We start from the raw sequence: 20,036 nt of genomic DNA on the forward strand, positions 1-20,036 counted from the left end.
CTAAGACAATTCAGCGTGCGATAATACCATCGTAATTACAGCACCGAGGCTCCAGTAATTATGATCGTCTATCTCCGGAAAATCTAACGTCACGTTTAAGAATGAAATGCAGAAGAAAAATGATAGAACCGAGCGCGATAGGATTTTTCTTCGCGTGTCGCGGTGGACTTTTTTGTCGAAAGAATTACGCGTTTTCGTTGCGTATTCATGATTGTCTTCGTTAGGATCAAGTTATGTAAGCAAAGTATACGCTTAGCGGATCGCGGAGATGGAGATATTCTACGGAGGAAACTCCTACAATTATTCTCACCTCATTCCGAACGAAACGAGAATTCAATAACCCACATTTATCCTCCTGCTTTATTACGGCTTCCGTTTCCATTTTGTATGACATAAACGTCGATAATTGCATCGTTGGGATCGTGTACGTTCTTTTTTAGTTTCTCTTTCCGTGTATAGTCAAGAGAATGAATGTAAAAAGTTTACTTGCAGATTTATATTATATCTTCTTTAGAAGATATAGTCATTGATTTGCAAAAGAATTGTTCCGTGAAGGAGGAAGGAAAGGTTGCTCTAATCGATGATAGGCGAGCGTCGAGTGCCAGGCGACGGAGACTTCGATGCGTGGCAGACGAGCAACCGGTGATTTCAACGCCGAGTTTATTGCATGTCGTGACAATGACTTGTCAGCACACTATCCAGAGGGAGTTTATATGCGCTATTCTATCCATTTAGGACTAGGCGTACATTTACACCGGGTATAAATGTTCCTATGACAGCCGTTCTAAATTTGTTAAGGGGGAATATTCTACCGTGACAACCGATTCTTATTCTGTAGGATTTGTTGGCAAAGAAACTATGAAACTGTTTGGTATTTTGGTATAACTGGAAAGGACGCCAAAAAAGAAGAATATCAATTGGGAATTGTCTATAAACACGAATATGGAGCAGCATGATCTCGTGCCGGCGTGTTGCGCTTGAAAAGTGCAGCGAATACTGATTTATCGATGATCGCGCGCGCGCAATTACTATCGTTTCGCTGTAATAGCGACGATACCGGTGTATTACGATGTAACAAATTAACGAGTCGACGGGATAGCGTGCGCGAGGCGGAATAAAAAGGTGGCCCGAGGCATATTAATCGAACATCTCATCAGGCGTACGCGGCTAACCTTGCCACGCCGCTTATAGATAATTGTCGAGCGAAAGTATCGTCGTGAAATCTCGCACGGACACGTTGTATTGGTCGAAATCGATTGGATTAATTCCGGTTCGGTGTTGTTGTATGGTAATTCATCCGACAGAACCGGAACTTCGAGTCGGTTCTACGAGATAGACTTGACCATGCAACGATAAGGAACATTTTATATTTATAAATAAACCCTGTCGTGTTAAAACATATCTTTACCGAAATTATCCATTTCCTCAATCTTCCCCAGAAATTCCATATTTATCAGTTAAAACCTTCATCTGATTATATCATTAACGCTACCTGAAACTCTACACTGATCCGCCTTGCTGCAGCCCACATGACAGAGATTAGGGGAGTACTGTTACAACTGCGTCTTCGAAAAAATGTACACCTTTGGAAATCACGTATTCTGGACGTCTAAAGACTACATTCTTTTCGAGAATAATTTTGATAAAAATAAAGATTTTTCGAAAAGTGATCTACACCAAGGCAACTCGGATAATACTGTCTGATTGCACAGACAGGTACACGAACAAGTTGCGTGGGTGTATGTATTGTCTCGCGAGGAATGTAGAAAGTAAAGTATCTTGAGTAACACGAACCCCTTCCCTGTACATGGAAGCAAGAGTATAGGTTGTCGACTTGCGAGGATGCGCCTTGCAGAGACCAACACTATCATCATCATCATCATCCTGCTGTCGGCTGCCTTCGTGTGGTAGAAAGGTCACTCGGAATGCCTGCCGGCAAATGCACTCTGCAGCCGGCCGAGTATCCATTAGAAAACATTTACTTCCATCGATTCCAAATTTCTCAGTCCTCCATCGATATATCACTGAAACAGATTAATTCAAACCCTTCACAACACGATCACTTGCCAAAAAATTATAGGGAAACTGGGATCTCTGCTATTAGATTACAATTTAGAAACAATAAGGTGTATTTCAATAATTGGTTTGAATCCTCATCGGAATATAATAATAGTAATGTTACAATCCACTGTATTGTTTTACAAACTGTTCTTTATGGACCTACCATATTACCAGCCAATCGTCTTTATTGCACTAGAAATGCATACAAAGTGGAATCAAGCACCGAGTATGCAAGGAAGTAATCTATAAAAGCAGTTAGGCTGTTATTAAAACTCAAGCTCAAATAGTACAAAATGATTTTGAATATTGAACAACTCGAGGAACAGATTTGCATCTCTAGCGTCTGTAATGGGTAAGGAAATAGAAAAACCGAGTGAAAAATGAATACCAGTTTTGAGGAAGAGAGAATCGAAGCGTTATAGAATAGCCGTCTGACATTTAAGAAACACTGGAGAGCATCGTTGCACAATACATGGATCGACAAGCGCTTAGAACGGGCGTTATGTCTCCCGTGGCACGTGTAATTTATGCGTGCGCAAACTAGTTTTTAACGCATTCCGTTTTTAGGTTTCACTTTTGCCTAAACTCCGCGACTAGAAGCATTCCAAGTTTTACGATGCACGTTGCACCGATTGGTGTTTCCAAACTTTCACCTCTCCAGCTTTTCCACGCTGAAGTCATCCATTAAAGATCAATATTTTTACCGATAAATGAGATACGCCTAGCAATCAAGAGTCCGAACGAACGTCTAAGCAGTTAGTTTCTCGTTACCGTGTTTTGCAGCACGTTCAATTAACGAGCCGATATCCTTTTTTCTCGAATTTATTATGTAACAAAAAGTTAGCGCTAGGAACAATGAATTGCTGCTTTCGAGATCAAAGGTATTCATTTTCTCGATCGTTTAGACGAGAAGAAATTATAACAAATTGTGTGTTTAAGTATCGATAATTTAAAAATTGACGTCGTTTGATAGTTAATAAGCAGTTCTTGCGATCGGGTTATTTAGCAACGATTACACAGCGCCTGCAATTAAAAACCTGCCATACCCGGCATACTTTTAACACACTTTGAAAATATCCTGTTTATTGTTCGGCCGTTCGAGGTTTATGCACAATAGGGTGGCCGTATTATCGAGACAGCATGAAATTGAACGGTTACACTTGCAATTAAGCATACAATAGTTCCTAACTCTTCGTTCGCGTTGGAGGTAATCAAGTTCCGTGCTTGGACAATGGACGTAATTACGGATTTACGGGGATTTTCTTCCTGCGTTTATCCCCGTAACTACCAAGAATCTACGGGGATAATATTCAAATCGTGAATGATGAAACATTTGTTATTTCTTCCAACTCGCTTTATTTCGAGCTGCTTCTTTTTCTTTGGAACCCTCCAAAATAATCCGGTGATTTACTGCGCGCGGATTCTCTGATTCTCCTAAAATATTTGTCACTGTCAGTCTCTACGTCCCCGCTAAATATTTTTTCTAAGGTTTTTAATGCACTTTTTTGAAGCCAAACGATCCAAGAGAGTTTCACGAATCAGAATCGCGTCGCGATTTCCTCGCACGGAATGTTCGTCATTCGAGAAGAGGATATTATCTTACCGGTGAATCCGTACTCTCGTAGGTATTATTAGGCAAAGCCAGGGCCGTAGAGAATGACCATTAGACGTTGTAAGGGTTCGAAACACGTCGGGAAGGTATCCACCTTTTCCTGCGTCGCGGCGACCGCCCACAATAAGGTCCCTGATTTCCAAGCGTTCTACAACCGTTTCGCACGCAATTACACGATCTGTCTTTTATGCGGAGTCTACTGGCGCGCATAACCGAGTACACGCATTTTTCCAGAGGTTTTAACCCTTCGTGTCCAGTGCCCGCACGATGGATCGATCTAGGAATCTTTGCTCTCGGTCGCGATTTCACATAGCGGTTGTAGCTGAGATTATTCTTGAAATATTGTATTTTTGATTCATCAGGGAGACGAGAACCATTGCAAGAGAATTCCTCTGTTCGATCGACGAAAACCCGACGTCCCCAAAGTGACGCAACGTAAGATCGCGATGAAAGAAAGCGCGAAGGCGTTGGAGCGTTGCACATGCACTTGCAAAAATGTTGAGCCGCATTGTCTCGCGTGTAATTACACGCAGATGTTTCGCGCACTCGCGCACAAAGGACAGAGGTCCGTGAACTATGTTGATACCAAGTCGATCGGGAAGTGTCGTTCGCCTCACGATTACACTTACGAGTTGACAAATTCTTGGATCGCGTTGTTACCTTAATTACACCTTATGATTTTGCGCGTTGCACGGATGCACGCGGCTAATCGTCTCTACCGGTCTATATTATTTTAATTATCCATCGCGTTACGAACTATAATGAGAAGGAACGTTGCCACACGCCGATCGAGTTTAAGGTACCGAGGCATTAATTGGGGGATTATCGGACAAGCGTGAGGAAATATTGCGCGAAAGGAATTCGCGTTACGGTTCTGCAAACTTTGAGACCGATGGCAGGCAATATAGTTCGAACAGTGGGAGATGTAATTTTTCATTATTAACACTGGCGACAGCAACGAGACGACCAATTAAAGGTCACAGACGCTTCGATGCGTCGGGTCAATGCACGAGATAATCGTTCCGTTTCAAACGACGTGCACCTCGTCTTCTTAACCCTTTATTACATAATACTTTCATAGATCAAATTCACCCTACATATTTTGTTGTACGTAATCAAATATTCGTTCGAGACGTTGTCATCGAAGGAACATAAACGTTATCCGTTGTGTAATTATTGGATAACGCGGATCGATGACTTGAAAATTCCTTCCACGCGCGAATAATGGCGAGGAATCGCGGTGAGTTTTCACGAGCGATCGACGTGGAAAAAATAACGAACGATCCGGAGGTGTGCTAATAGAGCGTGTTGAATTTCGGTTTCTACCAAACGTCTGGTATGCATAGATAATGCAGAAAAGTTGCGCAAGGTTTCCTGTCGATTACGATCAAGGTGAAAGTCTTCGGGCTCGGCAGAGCGAAACGTTATCAGGAGGTAAACCTCATAAATTATAGGCAATGTCGTTGGAGAATGTCCTTTAACGACATCCACGAAGCCTTTTCTGGTTTGCGGATAATCGCGTTCGCTTCGGAGCGAAGTCGTTTCCTTCTACATCATCCTCCGGCTGGTTAAGAACCGCGAATAGAAGTCCACGTAAACTTATTTAAACGAGCCTCGGATATCGAGTCACCGAGATTACGTGTAACGTTAATGGTCGTTGACCAGACTGAGAAAACTAGACGAAGGTTGAGCATCAGAAGTATAAAAACAATTTCAATTCCAAATGCAACAAGGAGAATTTGTTGCTGAGAACTACTTCAAGCTTATTATTTGGTGGTAACTTCTTGCTCGCTTTCGTGGTAGTTTAAGGATTAAATACCGTTCTCGTATGTGGAATTTGTATGGGTTCGTTTCCAATTGAGTCGCTTAAACGTTCGTTTCGCAGAGCGCGAGTGGAAAAAAAGTATGCACCGTACAAACGTTTCTTTTCGTAGGATCAAGACACTTTCACTCTAATACTAAATCGCGTGGGCAAAAATGGGGAAACCGACAGATTAAAATAGTTGAATAATTGCTGTTACACTTTGTGCAGTTTTATTGCACTGTAAATTTCTACCTTAAATACACATTTTCTCTTCGGTTATGTTCTGGAGTACAACGACCAAGTCCTTCGAGTTCCCATCGTGCTCGTGTAATTAATTACCTTAATAGCATTTGTGTCGTTCGACTAGTCCGTTCTGAAACACGAAAGAGAAACTTCTTTTAAAAATTGTGACGTTCAATTCTAAGGTAGTTAATTATTGCTCAGTCCTTTTTATCGGTTCTATTTTGTTTTGCATTTTGGGCATAATCGACGCGATAAATCATCCCTTGCTCGATCGTGCCGTCGATCCTGACCCACTGTGCGTTAAACATACTCGGAATGGTAATCTCGTTGGTAGCGGGGAATCCGCGATCAACAATTACGTTGCAAATCACGGCGAACCGGTAGTTAAATGGAAAACCGCGACGATAGTCGAACGTCTGGCAAGATTATGTCACTTGCGCAGAAGCAAAGCCAACGAAGTCGACCTGGGTGAACGCCGAGGCTTCTCCTGAGGACTTCACTGGGGCCCCGGGGTGAATCAGTCCTTTGTGCCTGGCTCTCTCAGGGTCAACCGCTTTCGGTGCAGTATATGCCTGCAACGTTTACACGTATACGCTCGAACACGTTCGTTCGTCTGACCGTAGCCTATAGGGTGTCTCGGAAGTCCTTAGAAAGGATTACCGCTTGGATACCACCCGCTAGACTCGTCCTAATCCTCGCCCGCGTTTCCTTTGCTTTCGACCTATCGTCGCGGCTAATTTTACATTTCTCAAACCGAACTTGAGCGACCAAGAGGTCCGACCGTGCCCTATCGGGTGTCTCGGGAGTCCTAGGAAATAATTACGCTGCCATAGCCACCGCTTGAAAAAGTAAACTAGCTTTTTAGACGAGAAATGCTGGATTTAAAACGTCTGACTTGTACTTTCGATAAACATTCGACGGGCATCGATAGCAGAAAGTAGTATCGATATGCACGATACGAAACGGAGGAAAAGATCCGATCATAGTCTACAGGGTGTCGTGGAATTCCCACCGGATACAACGCGGTTCGGTTTGACATTATCATAGCCATCTTACAGGTTCCTTTACTTTCAATATATCACGACGACAGGGTTTAGGTTTCCGAAACGGTACTTGGGGGAAGAAGAAGTCTCTCGAGAGATCTTGACGTAACCTCGAGCCTCGAAAGTTATTGGCTACGATTCAGAAGCTAATGCGTTGTAGCTTGCGTGTGGGCAGAAAACTGATACTAGACCGGCCTTCCCAAGTAGTTTTAAACAAACATTTTTCTTCTGACGCATAGAGACCTGTAATTGCCAGTAATCTACGTTTGAAAATAGATCGAATAAATATCGTGTTTATTTCCACGGCGAATTTACTATAGTTGAATTTTTATTTTGTGAAAAATGATGGGACTGTCGGTTGATCGACGTTAGTTTCTATCTAGCAACAGTGACGAAGAGGTTCGCTCCTCTGATTAATTTTTGTTAGAGATCTAATTAATGTTTGGGTCTCGGATGGACTTAATAAAAGGACATCCAACAGAGACAAAGATTGCTCCGTTTGCGGTCGGCTTTTTAAGAACCGCGGCTTATCCTGCTTCGTTTCTTGTCTCGAACCTTTTTATTGGCGTGACGTTTCAGTAAAATCGAGGTAAAAAAGCGGAGAAGACCGTGACTCCCGTGAAAGGGCGGTGGGAGGTTCGCAGAAAACGAACGGTTGCGAAGAAGGGATACAGAGAACTTGGCCAGGGGTCCACGAGACGAGAAAAAATCGCTAAAAAATACAAAAACGATCATTGAATCTCTAGTTTAAGTTGTTTAAAATTTTTAAAGTTCGAGTACAGATTATCCTTTCGAAAAATCAAGAACACGTTTATAAGAGAAATCGACTAAGTGCTGAAATTGTTCAGCGAAAAAAGGCCGGTTGATCGGAATATTACTGTATATTGCACGTCGCTCGATTGTTAAAGAATGTCAAGAGCGTGTTTCGGAAGACGAGCAGGAAAGAATATCGAAAAGGAACGCGGACAGGATGTCTCACGGTTCTCACGTCCGTCTCGCCGTCTCGTGTGAAGATTCAAACTCGCTTCAACCATGACGTCATAGTTCCGAAGTGACGTTAAAGTCTGTAATCGTGGCGTCTGTCGCGGATACTGTCAACTTTTTACTTGAAATTCATAAGAAATTCTCTAGATTCTTAAAGCTGTTTGTATTTACAACGAAGAATCGAATGAATGATAAATACAGGAAAGAATCCGCAACGATATCGCAACACTCGAGTATGACGTTTTGCCTCGGGAAGCTAGGTGACCCTAATAACGCGTATCAGTTGGGAACTGATTTGCATTTAGTTCTAAATCGGGATTTAATCATTTGTCCGTGTTACCGCGATCACTGAGAAGCGCGCGGCGGGCTGCATTTAGACGACGATATCGCGCGATCTTCGCGTTAGAATGCCTGGATCATAAAAAAAAAAATCAGGCGAATTAATTAAAATGCAGCACAGACACCGTGACCGAACCAAGCCGGCTGTAATTAGCATCGTGTTCTAGTATTATAAACCGTGGTTACACTTGTGCGATAATAACAAGCGCGGTTCTACGATTAACATAATGGCCAGCGATAAATTGCATACTGTTACAAAAAGAATGTAAAGATTCTTGGCTTGTTCAAAGATATTTTGAAATTCCAAGATCATGAAATTTTCGAATAAACAGTGCCACGTAAATGAAAAATGGAAACCTTATACAGAAGTTTGACTCGGTCGCGGATGGAAAGTACGTCCTTGCGCGATAAAATAGAAAACTCGTTTGTTTTTCGTTCTTGTTTATTGATTATGCGCCGGGGATTTCCGGATCACAGCACAGCCGGCTCGCTTGTAGAAAAATCAGATCAACTTACGTCCAGTTTCACCAACGATAAATTACACACCGCGCGAAATCGGTCACTGAAAACTTAGCCAATCGGCAACGAAACAGAAACTTGGGTAGGTGTTTCCGATATCGCGGAACACAGTGATCGGAAGAATAGAAAACTGCATCGTCTTATAATCTAGCAATTTTCCCCTCGAAGGAAAAAGTGAAACTGTCAAACGTTTCTCGTATAAAAATATCGTCGGTTTCGACCTTCGAAACAGGGAATGTGAAAATTCTTTTATTACTGTGTTTGCGGCTCGTTGCTCTTTCGTGTACGCGATATGTACAATTTACCGATGAAACGAGAATCGGTAATTGCCACAATTTAATTCGGTAATTATAGTCGATGGTCGGGTGGGTAATCGTTTAAAGAATACTTTCGTTTCGTGAAAGGTGAAACCCTTTCTGTTTCTGTCGTAGAATCGAGACGCATGAGAGTCGATAGCGGGTCCACGTTATCAGGTGAGGGGGCCAAGCAATCGTGAGATGTCGACGGCCGATGGTATGGACAATCCGGCGTTCACGAGCGAGGAAGACTGCGCTACCGAAGCGAAGGTGGACGATGGCCAGCAACAAGTGACCTTGGGCCAGGATCGCAAGCCGGTGTCGGAGGGCACACCGATGGAAAATGGCCACCAACGGTCGTTCGTGTCGCAGCACTACGTGGAACCCGGAAGAACCAGTCCGGATCCGCATTACAAAACCGAAACAAAAATCGATCTACCCGAGAGCAACGACAAGACAGTCGTCGAACCTAAACTGAACGGCGTCCATGGAAATGGAAACAACAACGACGCGAGCTTCCTCAACAATAGCGCGACAAGCATCCAGATGAACGGTGAGAATCGACGTTGTCTTTGTTAAATTCTTTAACCATTGGTCTAAACGAAACATTTACAACCGAGGTCTGGGTTAAAATGTCCTCAACCTACCGGTTTTCCGTCGAGTATTTAGTCGATGGTCAGGTCCAATATTTCTTCGATATCCCCAAGAACACGGGGTGACCAATTAATTTATTCAAGGAACGAGGTTTTCTTTCGCGCACTACCGAAAAACGAAAACCGGTTACACACGCCTACTGCGACGCTATTAAAGTATTTCCCGTTTTTCGCAGACACCGGAAAGAAGGAGCAAATCGAGGCTGTGAATCTGGAATTGGTGTCGATGAGGCCTTACGCGGGCAACAATCTGCAAAAGGGCCAGGAGGCCTGCGAGGTCCCAGCGGATTCGTACGAAGAGTACTTCGTGCCGGTAAACGAGCACCGGAAGTACATCAGGTAAACGAGTCTAAAATCGTCGAGCTTTAAAACCACTTATTACTCTGCCTACACGTGTGTGTGTCTGTTCTTCTTGGCTACTGTTTAACAATTACATTAACCGTCTCTACTGTTCACCAGCCCGGCGGGTTTTTACGATCACTTGGGTTTTGGAAAAAAGTACTGTCAATAGCGAAGACACTGTAGTAATTGTCGAGGGGAATCGAAGAACTCGAAGCTGAGAAAATCCAAGATTATATCAGTTAGACAGATTAGCGACACGACCGATTATTTGTATAGGAATTTCTATAGAACAGTTTGTATGGGAATAGTCACGATTTAAAATGGATAATTTAAACCTACGATAGACGTGGTATTAGATGGTTCGTCTGTTTCTAAATTGGAAAATGATCCGATTGCGTTCGCTCGCCGGAGACATGCTAATGTATTGGTGTAAAGAAAAAATGGCGGACAGTAGTGGAACGGACGAAGGTCCTCAGATATTACGGAATACGTTCACCGATGGAAGAGTTTGCGAAACGAGCGTGTCACAATATTTCATAGCAAAATGCACGAGTGACCGTCTATTGCAAAAATGGTTGTCTTTCGACGAGCTGCGTATTCGAGGTAGAAATAAATGTTCGCGTACGACCGTACAATGTGTGTTCCGCAACCCGACGAATCCTGGGCTCGATACGAAAATAGTTTCACGATACGCAGGAAGAAACGACGAGAAAGTAAAACGAAGCAAGGACAACGGAATAATTAATTTTGTCTGCGTAACTCGAATAGTTTAGCTTAGTCTGTAATAGCGAAACGAGGCGACGGTCGAAAGAATTGTAATAGAAAGATCACGTCGTTTGCGTCGCCGTGTGCTGACCGAAAATCACACTTTGCCCACCTGAGTAGAAAGTTAGACGGTGTTTTCTGTTGTCACGGTACCTAGCAGGGGTCCCGAGGCCGAGGTTGAAACAACCGTGGCTGGAGTGCGTTTTGATTTGGGCCCCGGCGTCGGCCGCGAGGGACTCAGCCTGAGAGACCCCGCCGCCGGACTGGTCGACTATTCCCACTGGCTGACAGCCCTCAGGTACTTGAAGGATGCTTTCGAGGATGAGGAGCAAGGGAGAGAGGTTGCTGATCGATGAACGGTGGATGCGCACGATCGCGAACTAACCCGCTTGCTCTGCTCTTCTACTTTTATTTAGTGGTAAACCGCGCGGCTGGGCCTGATATGCCTGACAATAGAATGCAAACACACAAATTCTTAGTTATAATTGCACCCTGAGAGGATACCGTACACGTAAATTACGTGCAATACCCCGGCGAAAGGAAATGTTATTTTTCTTTTTTTTTTCCTCCCTCCCCCGCCCCCGAAGACCGAATAATAAGATCCAGACATATATTCCACACATGAACACTGCGCGAGAGACTGACTAAACGTTTCGAGGAAACTAGGGTAAAAGAAACGATTAGGCGTTGAACGACCGTTCATTAGATGAAACGATTAGATGTTCACGATATATGTTCTTAGAATGGTGTCTGTTCGTCTAGGGAAGCTTCTAATCCCATATGGCTGATCGCTGAAGAACGTCTCGGATATTTACAAGCACAGTGCTGTACAAAATACGCTTATTCTGGGTTCTAGGATGAGGGTGAACGATGCAAACGAAGAACGATTGTTCTTGATCGTTCACGATGTTGTGTTACAGGGGCGAGAAACTCTATGTAACGAAGGACAAACGATCCAGGAGTTCCTACTGGAGAAGGATGGCTTGTTGGGGATGCGGTTTATTGGTTCTATTGATCGCTGTCATCATTGCCATCTTGGCTGCGAGTAAGAACTCTGCGATTTGAATTCATTAACGTTGAAACGATATTCGGAAACTGTTCTCTGTTGTTACAGGTTTTGCATTCCAAACCCAACCCTTTTGCAAATCATTCTGTGGAATTTGGGATGAAAAACCTGTATGATAGAGATGACGGTGTTTTCAGACCTATAATAAAGAAAAACGAGAGCTAAGGTGTAAGGCGAATGTTTGATTCTGTCGTAGCTGGCGTGATCTTGACGCAAGAAGCCACGGAACCCTTGGAGAACCTTCAACAGACTAATTCGCGACAGTTTGGCGACGTTCGAACCGCAGGAAGTCAAGAATACGTGAAAGATCCGCCGTCGAGTCCATCGCCTGAAACCTCAAGCTCCTTGCCATGGCCAACGACGGACGAAACCAGTTACATCACCGTCTCGAGCGCGTTAGATGGATTATTGCGGTTGGACGAATTCCGTTGGAACAATGATTTGAGTGATCCTAAGTCAAGAGTATATAGACAGATTACCTCAGAGATAGAAGAGTATCTAAGGGACACGTTGCACTCTACGGAAAACGAAACAACCGTAAAAGTGTACGATATAAACAAACGGGGAGAAGTGATGTTTAGAATAAGTTATCCTCCGCGCACCGTACCGGAAGAAACCCAACGTATCATCGAAGAATCCTTGCGGAAAAACGGCAACATGATCGGGCAATATCACTTGAATAAACTGCAAGTAACAAAGCTCCTCGACAAATGCCAGATTGACAATCACGGGTGTGCCGAATATTGCAATTACGATTACACCAACGGCGTGTTCGTCTGCTCTTGCGATGCCGGGGAAACGTTAGACAGCAGTGGAAAACGTTGCATCGACAAAAACGATTTAAGCAACGTCGACATGGACGAGAAAGAGCCGGAATCGATCACCGAAGCAGTGCACGATTACGTTCAGGGCAGAAGTAGAGGACCAGGTACCCAGTTCGAACCCAGACGTCCTGACAATTGGGATCACTCGGACTTCAGTACGGAATCGACGCATATCAAACACGTTCCGTCGCAAAATAACGAGCAGGATCGTGCGTTGAAAAACGAATCCGATTCTACCCATTGGATGCACGATCACTTGAGTCATTTCACGGTCGAACCGACAGCTAGACCGGAACCGGAATCTTCGGCAGAACCACAGCCTGATGATGAACCAAAGCTTTCTGCTGAACCAGAGCCTTCTTCTGAACCAGAGCCTGCTGCTGAACCAGAGCCTGCTGCTGAACCAGAGCCTTCTTCTGAACCAGAGCCAGCTGCTGAACCAGAGCCTGCTGCTGAACCAGAGCCTTCTTCTGAACCAGAGCCTTCTTCTAAACCAGAGCCAGCTGCTGAACCAGAGCCTGCTTCTGAGCCAGAGCCTGCTTCTGAGCCAGAGCCTGCTTCTGAGCCAGAGCCTGCTTCTGAACCAGAGCCTTCTTCTGAACCAGAGCCAGCTGCTGAACCAGAGCCTGCTGCTGAACCAGAGCCTTCTTCTAAACCAGAGCCTTCTTCTGAACCAGAGCCAGCTTCTGAACCAGAGCCTGCTTCTGAACCAGAGCCAGCTTCTGAACCAGAACCTCCAACGGAAGTAGAAGATTCGACAGTACACTCTGTAGAACCAAAACCATCCGTAGAGTTAGAAAACTCGACAAATCCAAAATTCTTTACGACAGAAGCTTCGATAGAACCGAAGGCAGAACCGAAGGCAGAACCAGAACCATCCAGTGAGCCAGAAGTCACGGTAAAGCCTTCCTCTGACCTTTCAGCCACTAATCCACAATCCGTGGAAACAAACCCCACCGAATCGGAAGTTTCCGGCGAGTCTGAATCCACTGCTGAGCCAGAACCCAAGTCACCGACCGTGCCAGAACTCTCTCTTGGAACACAGTCGGCCACAGAACACAAATTTCTAAGCGAAACGGAATCGTCCACCTTGCCAGCCATGGAAGCTGAATCCTCTACGGACGCGACGTCTCGAGAAGAAGGTTTTGAGGATTCTACGGAGATACAACACCCTACAGACTCGAAATCTTTTACCGAACAAATGTCTTCCAGCACTCCGGATACTTCCACCGAACCCACGGCTATGGGCAACGTGTTCGCAGGCTCGATTACAGAAATACCATCCACCGAATCTCCGATGGAATCCCCGACCACGAACACGATGCTCGAGGACGAAAACGCGATTACGTTTAATTCTAACGACACTACGAACATGCAATCGGAATCCAGCACGCTTCCTGGATCGTTGAAAGAAACCACGTTGATAAACAACGACAAGGTTACCGATATGATAAGCGACGATGAATCTTTGCCAGTGATACCTTTGATGCCCATCGACGAACCTGGGATCTCGAATCGATCGTTTTCCGACGATCATTTCGAAGTAAATACCACACCAGTGATCGACACCGAAGAGAAAATGGTAACGGTGAATCCTATGGACCTCGATAAGCAGATAACACCGAAGATTGAACAGACTACCGAAAGTAATACGTCGTTGGACGAAGTAACCGAATATACCGCGATAAATGCAAATAACGATGAATCTGGGCGCACGGATCCTTTAAAATCGGAATCCGTAACATCGTCCAGCACTAAATCCGCGATTTCCGATGTAGAGTCTACTACAAATTTGATTATGGATGACGATTCCGAGACGTCGACTCCTCTTCTCGTAGATATGGTGTCGGAAAACACGACGGAATCGAGTTCTATTTTACTGAACAGCAGTACGGAAATGTATAATGACACGTCTGAGGAGCCCAAGTTAAACGACGCTTCGGAATCGTCCGAAACCGAATCTTCCGTGGTCCAATCCGAACCGAGTTCGCACGATGCGAACGAAACCAACGTGATCGAACACATGCCAACGACCATCTTCCCTAAGTTACCAAAGAATTTCGGGCATAACATCGAGCCTCTTAAAAACGATACGGAAGAGGAGCACATTATGGTTATACCGCAATCGGAACACACGACGAAATTGCTAGAGCCTCACGCGACCATTCCTGAACTTATTCCCGAGCAAAGCATGCACTCGTCTGAACCTAAAACTACCAGCACAGAAAGCAAGCCTCGATCCTCCACGGAAAGCATCGACGCGAATCTACGCGATTCGACGGTTCGTTACGACGACAGTGTGGATCATTCCACGAACCACCCGTTGCATCCAGCTGTATTTCCGGAGAACGCGGTCGAACACGTCACAGAAAAATCCGACATAATTTACGACAAACAGGCTGACGACATGTCACCTTTCCTGCCGGACGTTCAGAAGGAGAAGGAAATGAAAAAAGCACCGAGATTGGACAAAGACGAGCAAGACGTGCCCAATCCTTTCGACGGTCACGTGGAAGACGTGATCACGTACAAACCTCTGCTGGAGAACAACGGTCCATCTTCCACGGAACGAAACGCGAACGAAACTGAATTCAAGTACACGACGAACAGCGTGCATACCGAGATCCAAAACGTCGATCGTACGGGCGTTAAGAACGAAACCGATCTGGGAAAAGAAATCCTGGACGTTGTCGATCTTAACGAGACCGAGTCTGGAACCGAGAACGGATTGCACGCTTACGACGATCGAAACTCGTCCGAAGAAGACGAAGAAGCGTTGAAAGTGGTACCATTGGAAGCACAATTCAAGGATACGGAAACCATTAAAAATGACGCGTACAAGCACAAGTCCGAAATGTCGACGGAATCTGCGACTATGATTCCTATGGAGGACGTAAAGGATAAACAGTCGGAAGACTCGACTGTAAGCAACGCGACGAGTACTTCGGAGAAACCGGAAGAGAACGCAGTGGAGGATCAGTACAATGACATATCCGACGACACGTTGTCGAAAGGATATCGACACGACGACGTGGAAATTCATGGCAAAGATAAAGAATCTGAGAAATCGCGAAATAAAGATCAGAAAGGTGGTCTGAACGATGCCGAAGTCACGGCGACCACGACCGGAAGCGTTTCGGACAAGCATACGGAAGATGCTAAACTGACCACGCAGATACCGGTATTGCCGTTGGAGATACAGCAAGAGATGTCCACGACGGAGAAGATCGAAAGCACCACAGTGACCGAAGAGAGTATTCGAAAAGAGAACGACACGGAACATCCTGCGGTTCGCACGGACGCGGAAAAGGAGGCTGTCACGACGGTTCAAGTTCCAACCACCCACGTAGCATCGATGGAGACCAAAACCACCGCCCAGGTGCCGATACTACCGGAAGAATTGCAAACTACGGAGAGCGACTCGCTGGTGACCACCTCGTCCATGAAACCGGATATGCAATCCGAAAATAAAGAATCTCCCAAGTATGACAATAAAACCGAGAGTGTGGAGACCAGTGTGACGGAGCGTGTAAATATGCACGATAACAAAACAGACGGTTCGATGACCAGCGGGATAGAGCACCCAGGTAACACGGAAACGAACGTTACCTGGCCGCAGATCGACGTTCCAATGGCGAACGAAACCAACGCGACGGAAAACGAAACTGTGACGCAGAATCCGAAACCGGAAACTACCTTGTCCAGCAGCGAAATTATCGTTACGACCGTGAGCAGCGTCTCGAAAATGTCCGAGAGCTCCAGCGCGATGGAAGACGTGAAACCAGTCACCGAAATACTCGAAGACGACACGCCCATGGAGTTCGATTACAGGACACTGTTCATCACCACGACTCCGAAGACCGTGCTGCCGGATCTGGACGTGGGGGAATTGTCCGAGGAAGATCTGAAAGTTATTCCGCTGGAAAAGAGTTTGGAAGTGAAGAAAAAATCCGTGGACAAGAAGATAGTCGACAAATACAAGTACAAGAAAGAGAAGGAACTGAGTCTGGAAGACAGGGAGGAGGCGAGCGGGTCAACGGAAGTTCCAGAGCTAGTTTCTTCGCTCTCGACGGAAGTACCGGTGGTCAGCACCGAAAAGAATCACGAAGATCGTAACGCGACTGGTATCGTAGACTCTACGACTTTATCCGACGCGAGAGCTAATCATTCCGTACCGGAACTGAAGATCATCGAAACTACTAACGTATCCAATGAAACGGAGACAAAGGACACGGTGAGATCAAACGGCGCGAAAAAGTACCCGAGTTTCATTCCCGTTTCGGAAGAGGTGATCGAACCAGAGCCCGTCACCGAGCCCTTCGTGGTCGTTCGAAATTATTACCATCGTCGACCGAACGTGGCGAACGAATTCGCGACGATGAGTCCATCGGTTGCTGGCGAGTCAGCGAGCGAAGGACGCGCTGCGATTGACCCGAGGAAAATTACCGAGCTGGATAACGCAGGAGCGAATGAAACAGGTTCGCAGCCATTGGTGTTGCCTGCGAGCCAATCATCCGTTACCTCATTCGCGCAGGAAGCAAACGTAAATCTGGTTGCGAAAGAGCAAAGTGCAGCCACGACCGTACCGCCGATCACGCAAACGAAATTACCGGATACGCCGGCCGACACCACCAGCCACATCGACGTTTCTTTCCTGAATCTACCTCCGAACGTTGTCTTTTCGAAATGCACCGCTGGTCAATTCCAATGTGCGAACGGAACGTCCAGAGACGGCGCCTATTGCGTACAGCTGTCCGCGAAATGCGATTCCGAAAACGATTGTTCCGACGCGTCGGACGAACTGAATTGCGAGAAGGATGGCTGCCCTGGAAACTTCCAGTGCGCCAGTGGTCAATGTCTGAAGAGAGACCTGGTCTGCAATAAGATCGTGGACTGCGACGACGGAAGCGACGAGAAAAACTGCAGCGAATGGAGATGCCAGTTTGATGAATTCAGATGCCCCAGTGGTAAGTACGAGTAGAACGAATTCATTATACGACGGATCGTTAGATGCAAACGAGATCGACAAGAGGAAAAAGTGAAAGGAAAAATGTTCGCGATGAATATTAATATAGATTTCCTAACGCTTGCAACGTCCGTCGTTAAGAATGTCGATTTATTGTTCCAGGAAGATGTATTCCGGGCATCTGGCAATGCAATGGACGGCCCGATTGCGAAGACCATCGGGACGAGTACAACTGTGCCGAAAGTTGCGGAAACGACGAGTATCTTTGCCCGACAGAGAAATGGTGCATACCACTGACGTGGCATTGCAACGGTATTAACGAGTGCGCGAACGGGGAAGACGAGAAACTCTGCGACTGCGCCCTGGATCAATTCAAATGCCAAACAGGCGGGTGCGTTCCGAAGAATCAAATTTGCGACGGAATCGAGCACTGTCCGGATCATTCCGACGAATGGGGTTGCTTAATGGTGCAGAAGGAAAGCGACGTTGAAAATAACGGAGTACAAGAGTTAACCGAAAGGACTTCTTTGTTAAAAATTAGGTATCTAGAACGACTGGCTTCCCTATACTATCCTTACGTTTCCTTCGATAACCAACAATGTATATTTTTGTCGCGTTGTAGGCAAATGGACGGTGATTATCGTCTGGTTTGTTCCGATACGTGGGGAGAGGAATTCAGTGACTCTTACTGCCAATCTCTCGGATACTCTGGTTCCGAGGCGACAGAGTTGCTGCTGGCGTGGGACAAAAATCAGAAAGTTTTGAAATTGAAGGTAAACTCGAGCCCCCGTATGCCGTTAGTCGCGAATCTAGAACCGGTGGAATTCTGCGAGACGGAGAAGGTCGTTCAAGTCTCTTGTCAAGAATTCTCTTGCGGTTCGCACTACGGAGAAGGACCGACCGCAAGATTGGTCGGTGGAACTCCGGCCAGCGAAGGACAATGGTCCAGCGTGGCTTTGCTGAAGGAACCGAAACACGGTGCTGCTTGCACAGCGAGTGTCCTTGGACCCATGCACGTGCTCGCAAGTTATTCCTGTATTCACAGGTAATTGATAATCGAAAAGCGAATATCACGGTATTCTTTAAACGGAATCATGTCTCGCGATTCTAGATTCAAACAAAGCAACGGATGGCAACTGTTCACCGGTGAAAATCTATTGAAGGCTCATCCCGTTCGGAATATCATCCCATATCCTCAAGTAAAATACAACCAATTCCTGTACAACGACGATATCGCGTTGGTCGAACTCGAGAAACCTTTGACCTTCTCGAGAAACGTTAGCGCCGTTTGTTTACCGAAACACCCGATTCAGGTAACTATTGCCATTCCGTCCGGAACTCTTTTCTTCGAGTATGTATATCGTTTAGCATATATTTCGGGGTAAATTTCAGCCGAGACAAATATGCGTAACGGCAGGATGGGGATTCCCAGTAAATGGAGAGGTGGACTTACAGAAATATCTAAAGTTCTTGCCAGTGCCAACGTACGATTCTGAAAACTGTACGAGTCATTACGCTGGATTTATCACTAAAGACAATATATGCGCTGGCTTCACCGATACGGACAAAGGACCTTGCTACGTAAGATTTCGGACTTTAACAACCTCTGTGCAACTTTAAAGAGACCTTTATTTCGCTAGAAGATCTCAACGAATAACGATGTATCGTTATTCTTTTCAGAATGACGAAGGAGCGCCTCTAATGTGCGGTAGTGAATCTGGAGGAGGATCGGCCAGATGGGAAATTCAAGGTCTACTTAGTCATCACAGTAGATGCTCGAGGGGTCATCCAGCAATTTACTCTAGCGTGGAACCAGCACTGTCTTGGTTACGACAGTCGGTTCCCGCTCTGCAAACGCAAAGCTAAAATGCTCCAACATGGTCTTACCCTTTTAATGAAAATATACAAGTATTGGGACGAACCTTACCCACATTGACTACGACATATTGAAATTAATGTTAGAATTATTCCATGGGAGGGAACCAACAGGTTGAATTTCTAAGTTCCTTTCAAAATTCGCTAACCGAATCGGAAAAATAGATGTACTTAATTTGTTATTTCCTCATTATATATCTGTCCGTATTTAAAATAACATGTTCCTATTTAAATGCAAAGAATGCATTTTACGGATAGCGTCAAATGGCCATAATTCGATGTTCTGTATTCAAGAAGAAATGTAAATGATTTTTTTCTTCTTCTATGTTACTGAGTAATGGGTAGACATTGCAATATTTTTTAGTAAGCTCGACGCTTACTATACATATGCAAAAGTGGAGCGCGATATAGGTACATATAATTGGCGATATAATACTTATTTACAAGTAAGAAATTTGTAAATACTGTATAAAGCAACTGTTTAATATGATTAACATTTTAAGAGATTTTTTACAGGTTTAGCAAATTGGGTCTCTTAACTATGCTGTAAGTACGACTATAAGAAAAACACTAATATCCGACACATTTTTATTTTGTTAAATACCTGGCAACTTATCAATCACCGATTATAAACTGTTGATTTT

General features: G+C 45.1%; 1 protein-coding gene across 2 annotated transcripts in view; it reads left to right on the forward strand.

Moving 5' to 3' along the window:
• Window positions 1-19,671, forward strand: part of LOC122396830 (mucin-16-like) — a 34,737-nt gene extending 15,066 nt beyond the window's left edge. The window contains exons 2-11 of one of the 2 annotated variants that reach the window (XM_043395532.1): window positions 9,037-9,454; window positions 9,731-9,893; window positions 10,819-10,959; window positions 11,582-11,706; window positions 11,924-17,518; window positions 17,680-18,058; window positions 18,140-18,562; window positions 18,629-18,830; window positions 18,910-19,098; window positions 19,198-19,671. In XM_043395532.1, coding sequence (XP_043251467.1) covers window positions 9,103-9,454; window positions 9,731-9,893; window positions 10,819-10,959; window positions 11,582-11,706; window positions 11,924-17,518; window positions 17,680-18,058; window positions 18,140-18,562; window positions 18,629-18,830; window positions 18,910-19,098; window positions 19,198-19,383 — 7,755 coding nt within the window. In that variant the 5' untranslated portion in view covers window positions 9,037-9,102 and the 3' untranslated portion in view covers window positions 19,384-19,671. The remainder of the gene's footprint in view (window positions 1-9,036; window positions 9,455-9,730; window positions 9,894-10,818; window positions 10,960-11,581; window positions 11,707-11,923; window positions 17,519-17,679; window positions 18,059-18,139; window positions 18,563-18,628; window positions 18,831-18,909; window positions 19,099-19,197) is intronic. The other variant, XM_043395534.1, reaches the window with a different exon arrangement.
• The last annotated feature ends 365 nt before the right edge of the window (window positions 19,672-20,036 follow it).

This window comes from Colletes gigas, unplaced genomic scaffold (genome assembly GCF_013123115.1).
Source record: "Colletes gigas isolate AHSC1104 unplaced genomic scaffold, ASM1312311v1 Colletes_gigas_Sc00008, whole genome shotgun sequence".
NCBI classification, from domain to species: Eukaryota; Metazoa; Arthropoda; class Insecta; order Hymenoptera; family Colletidae; genus Colletes; species Colletes gigas.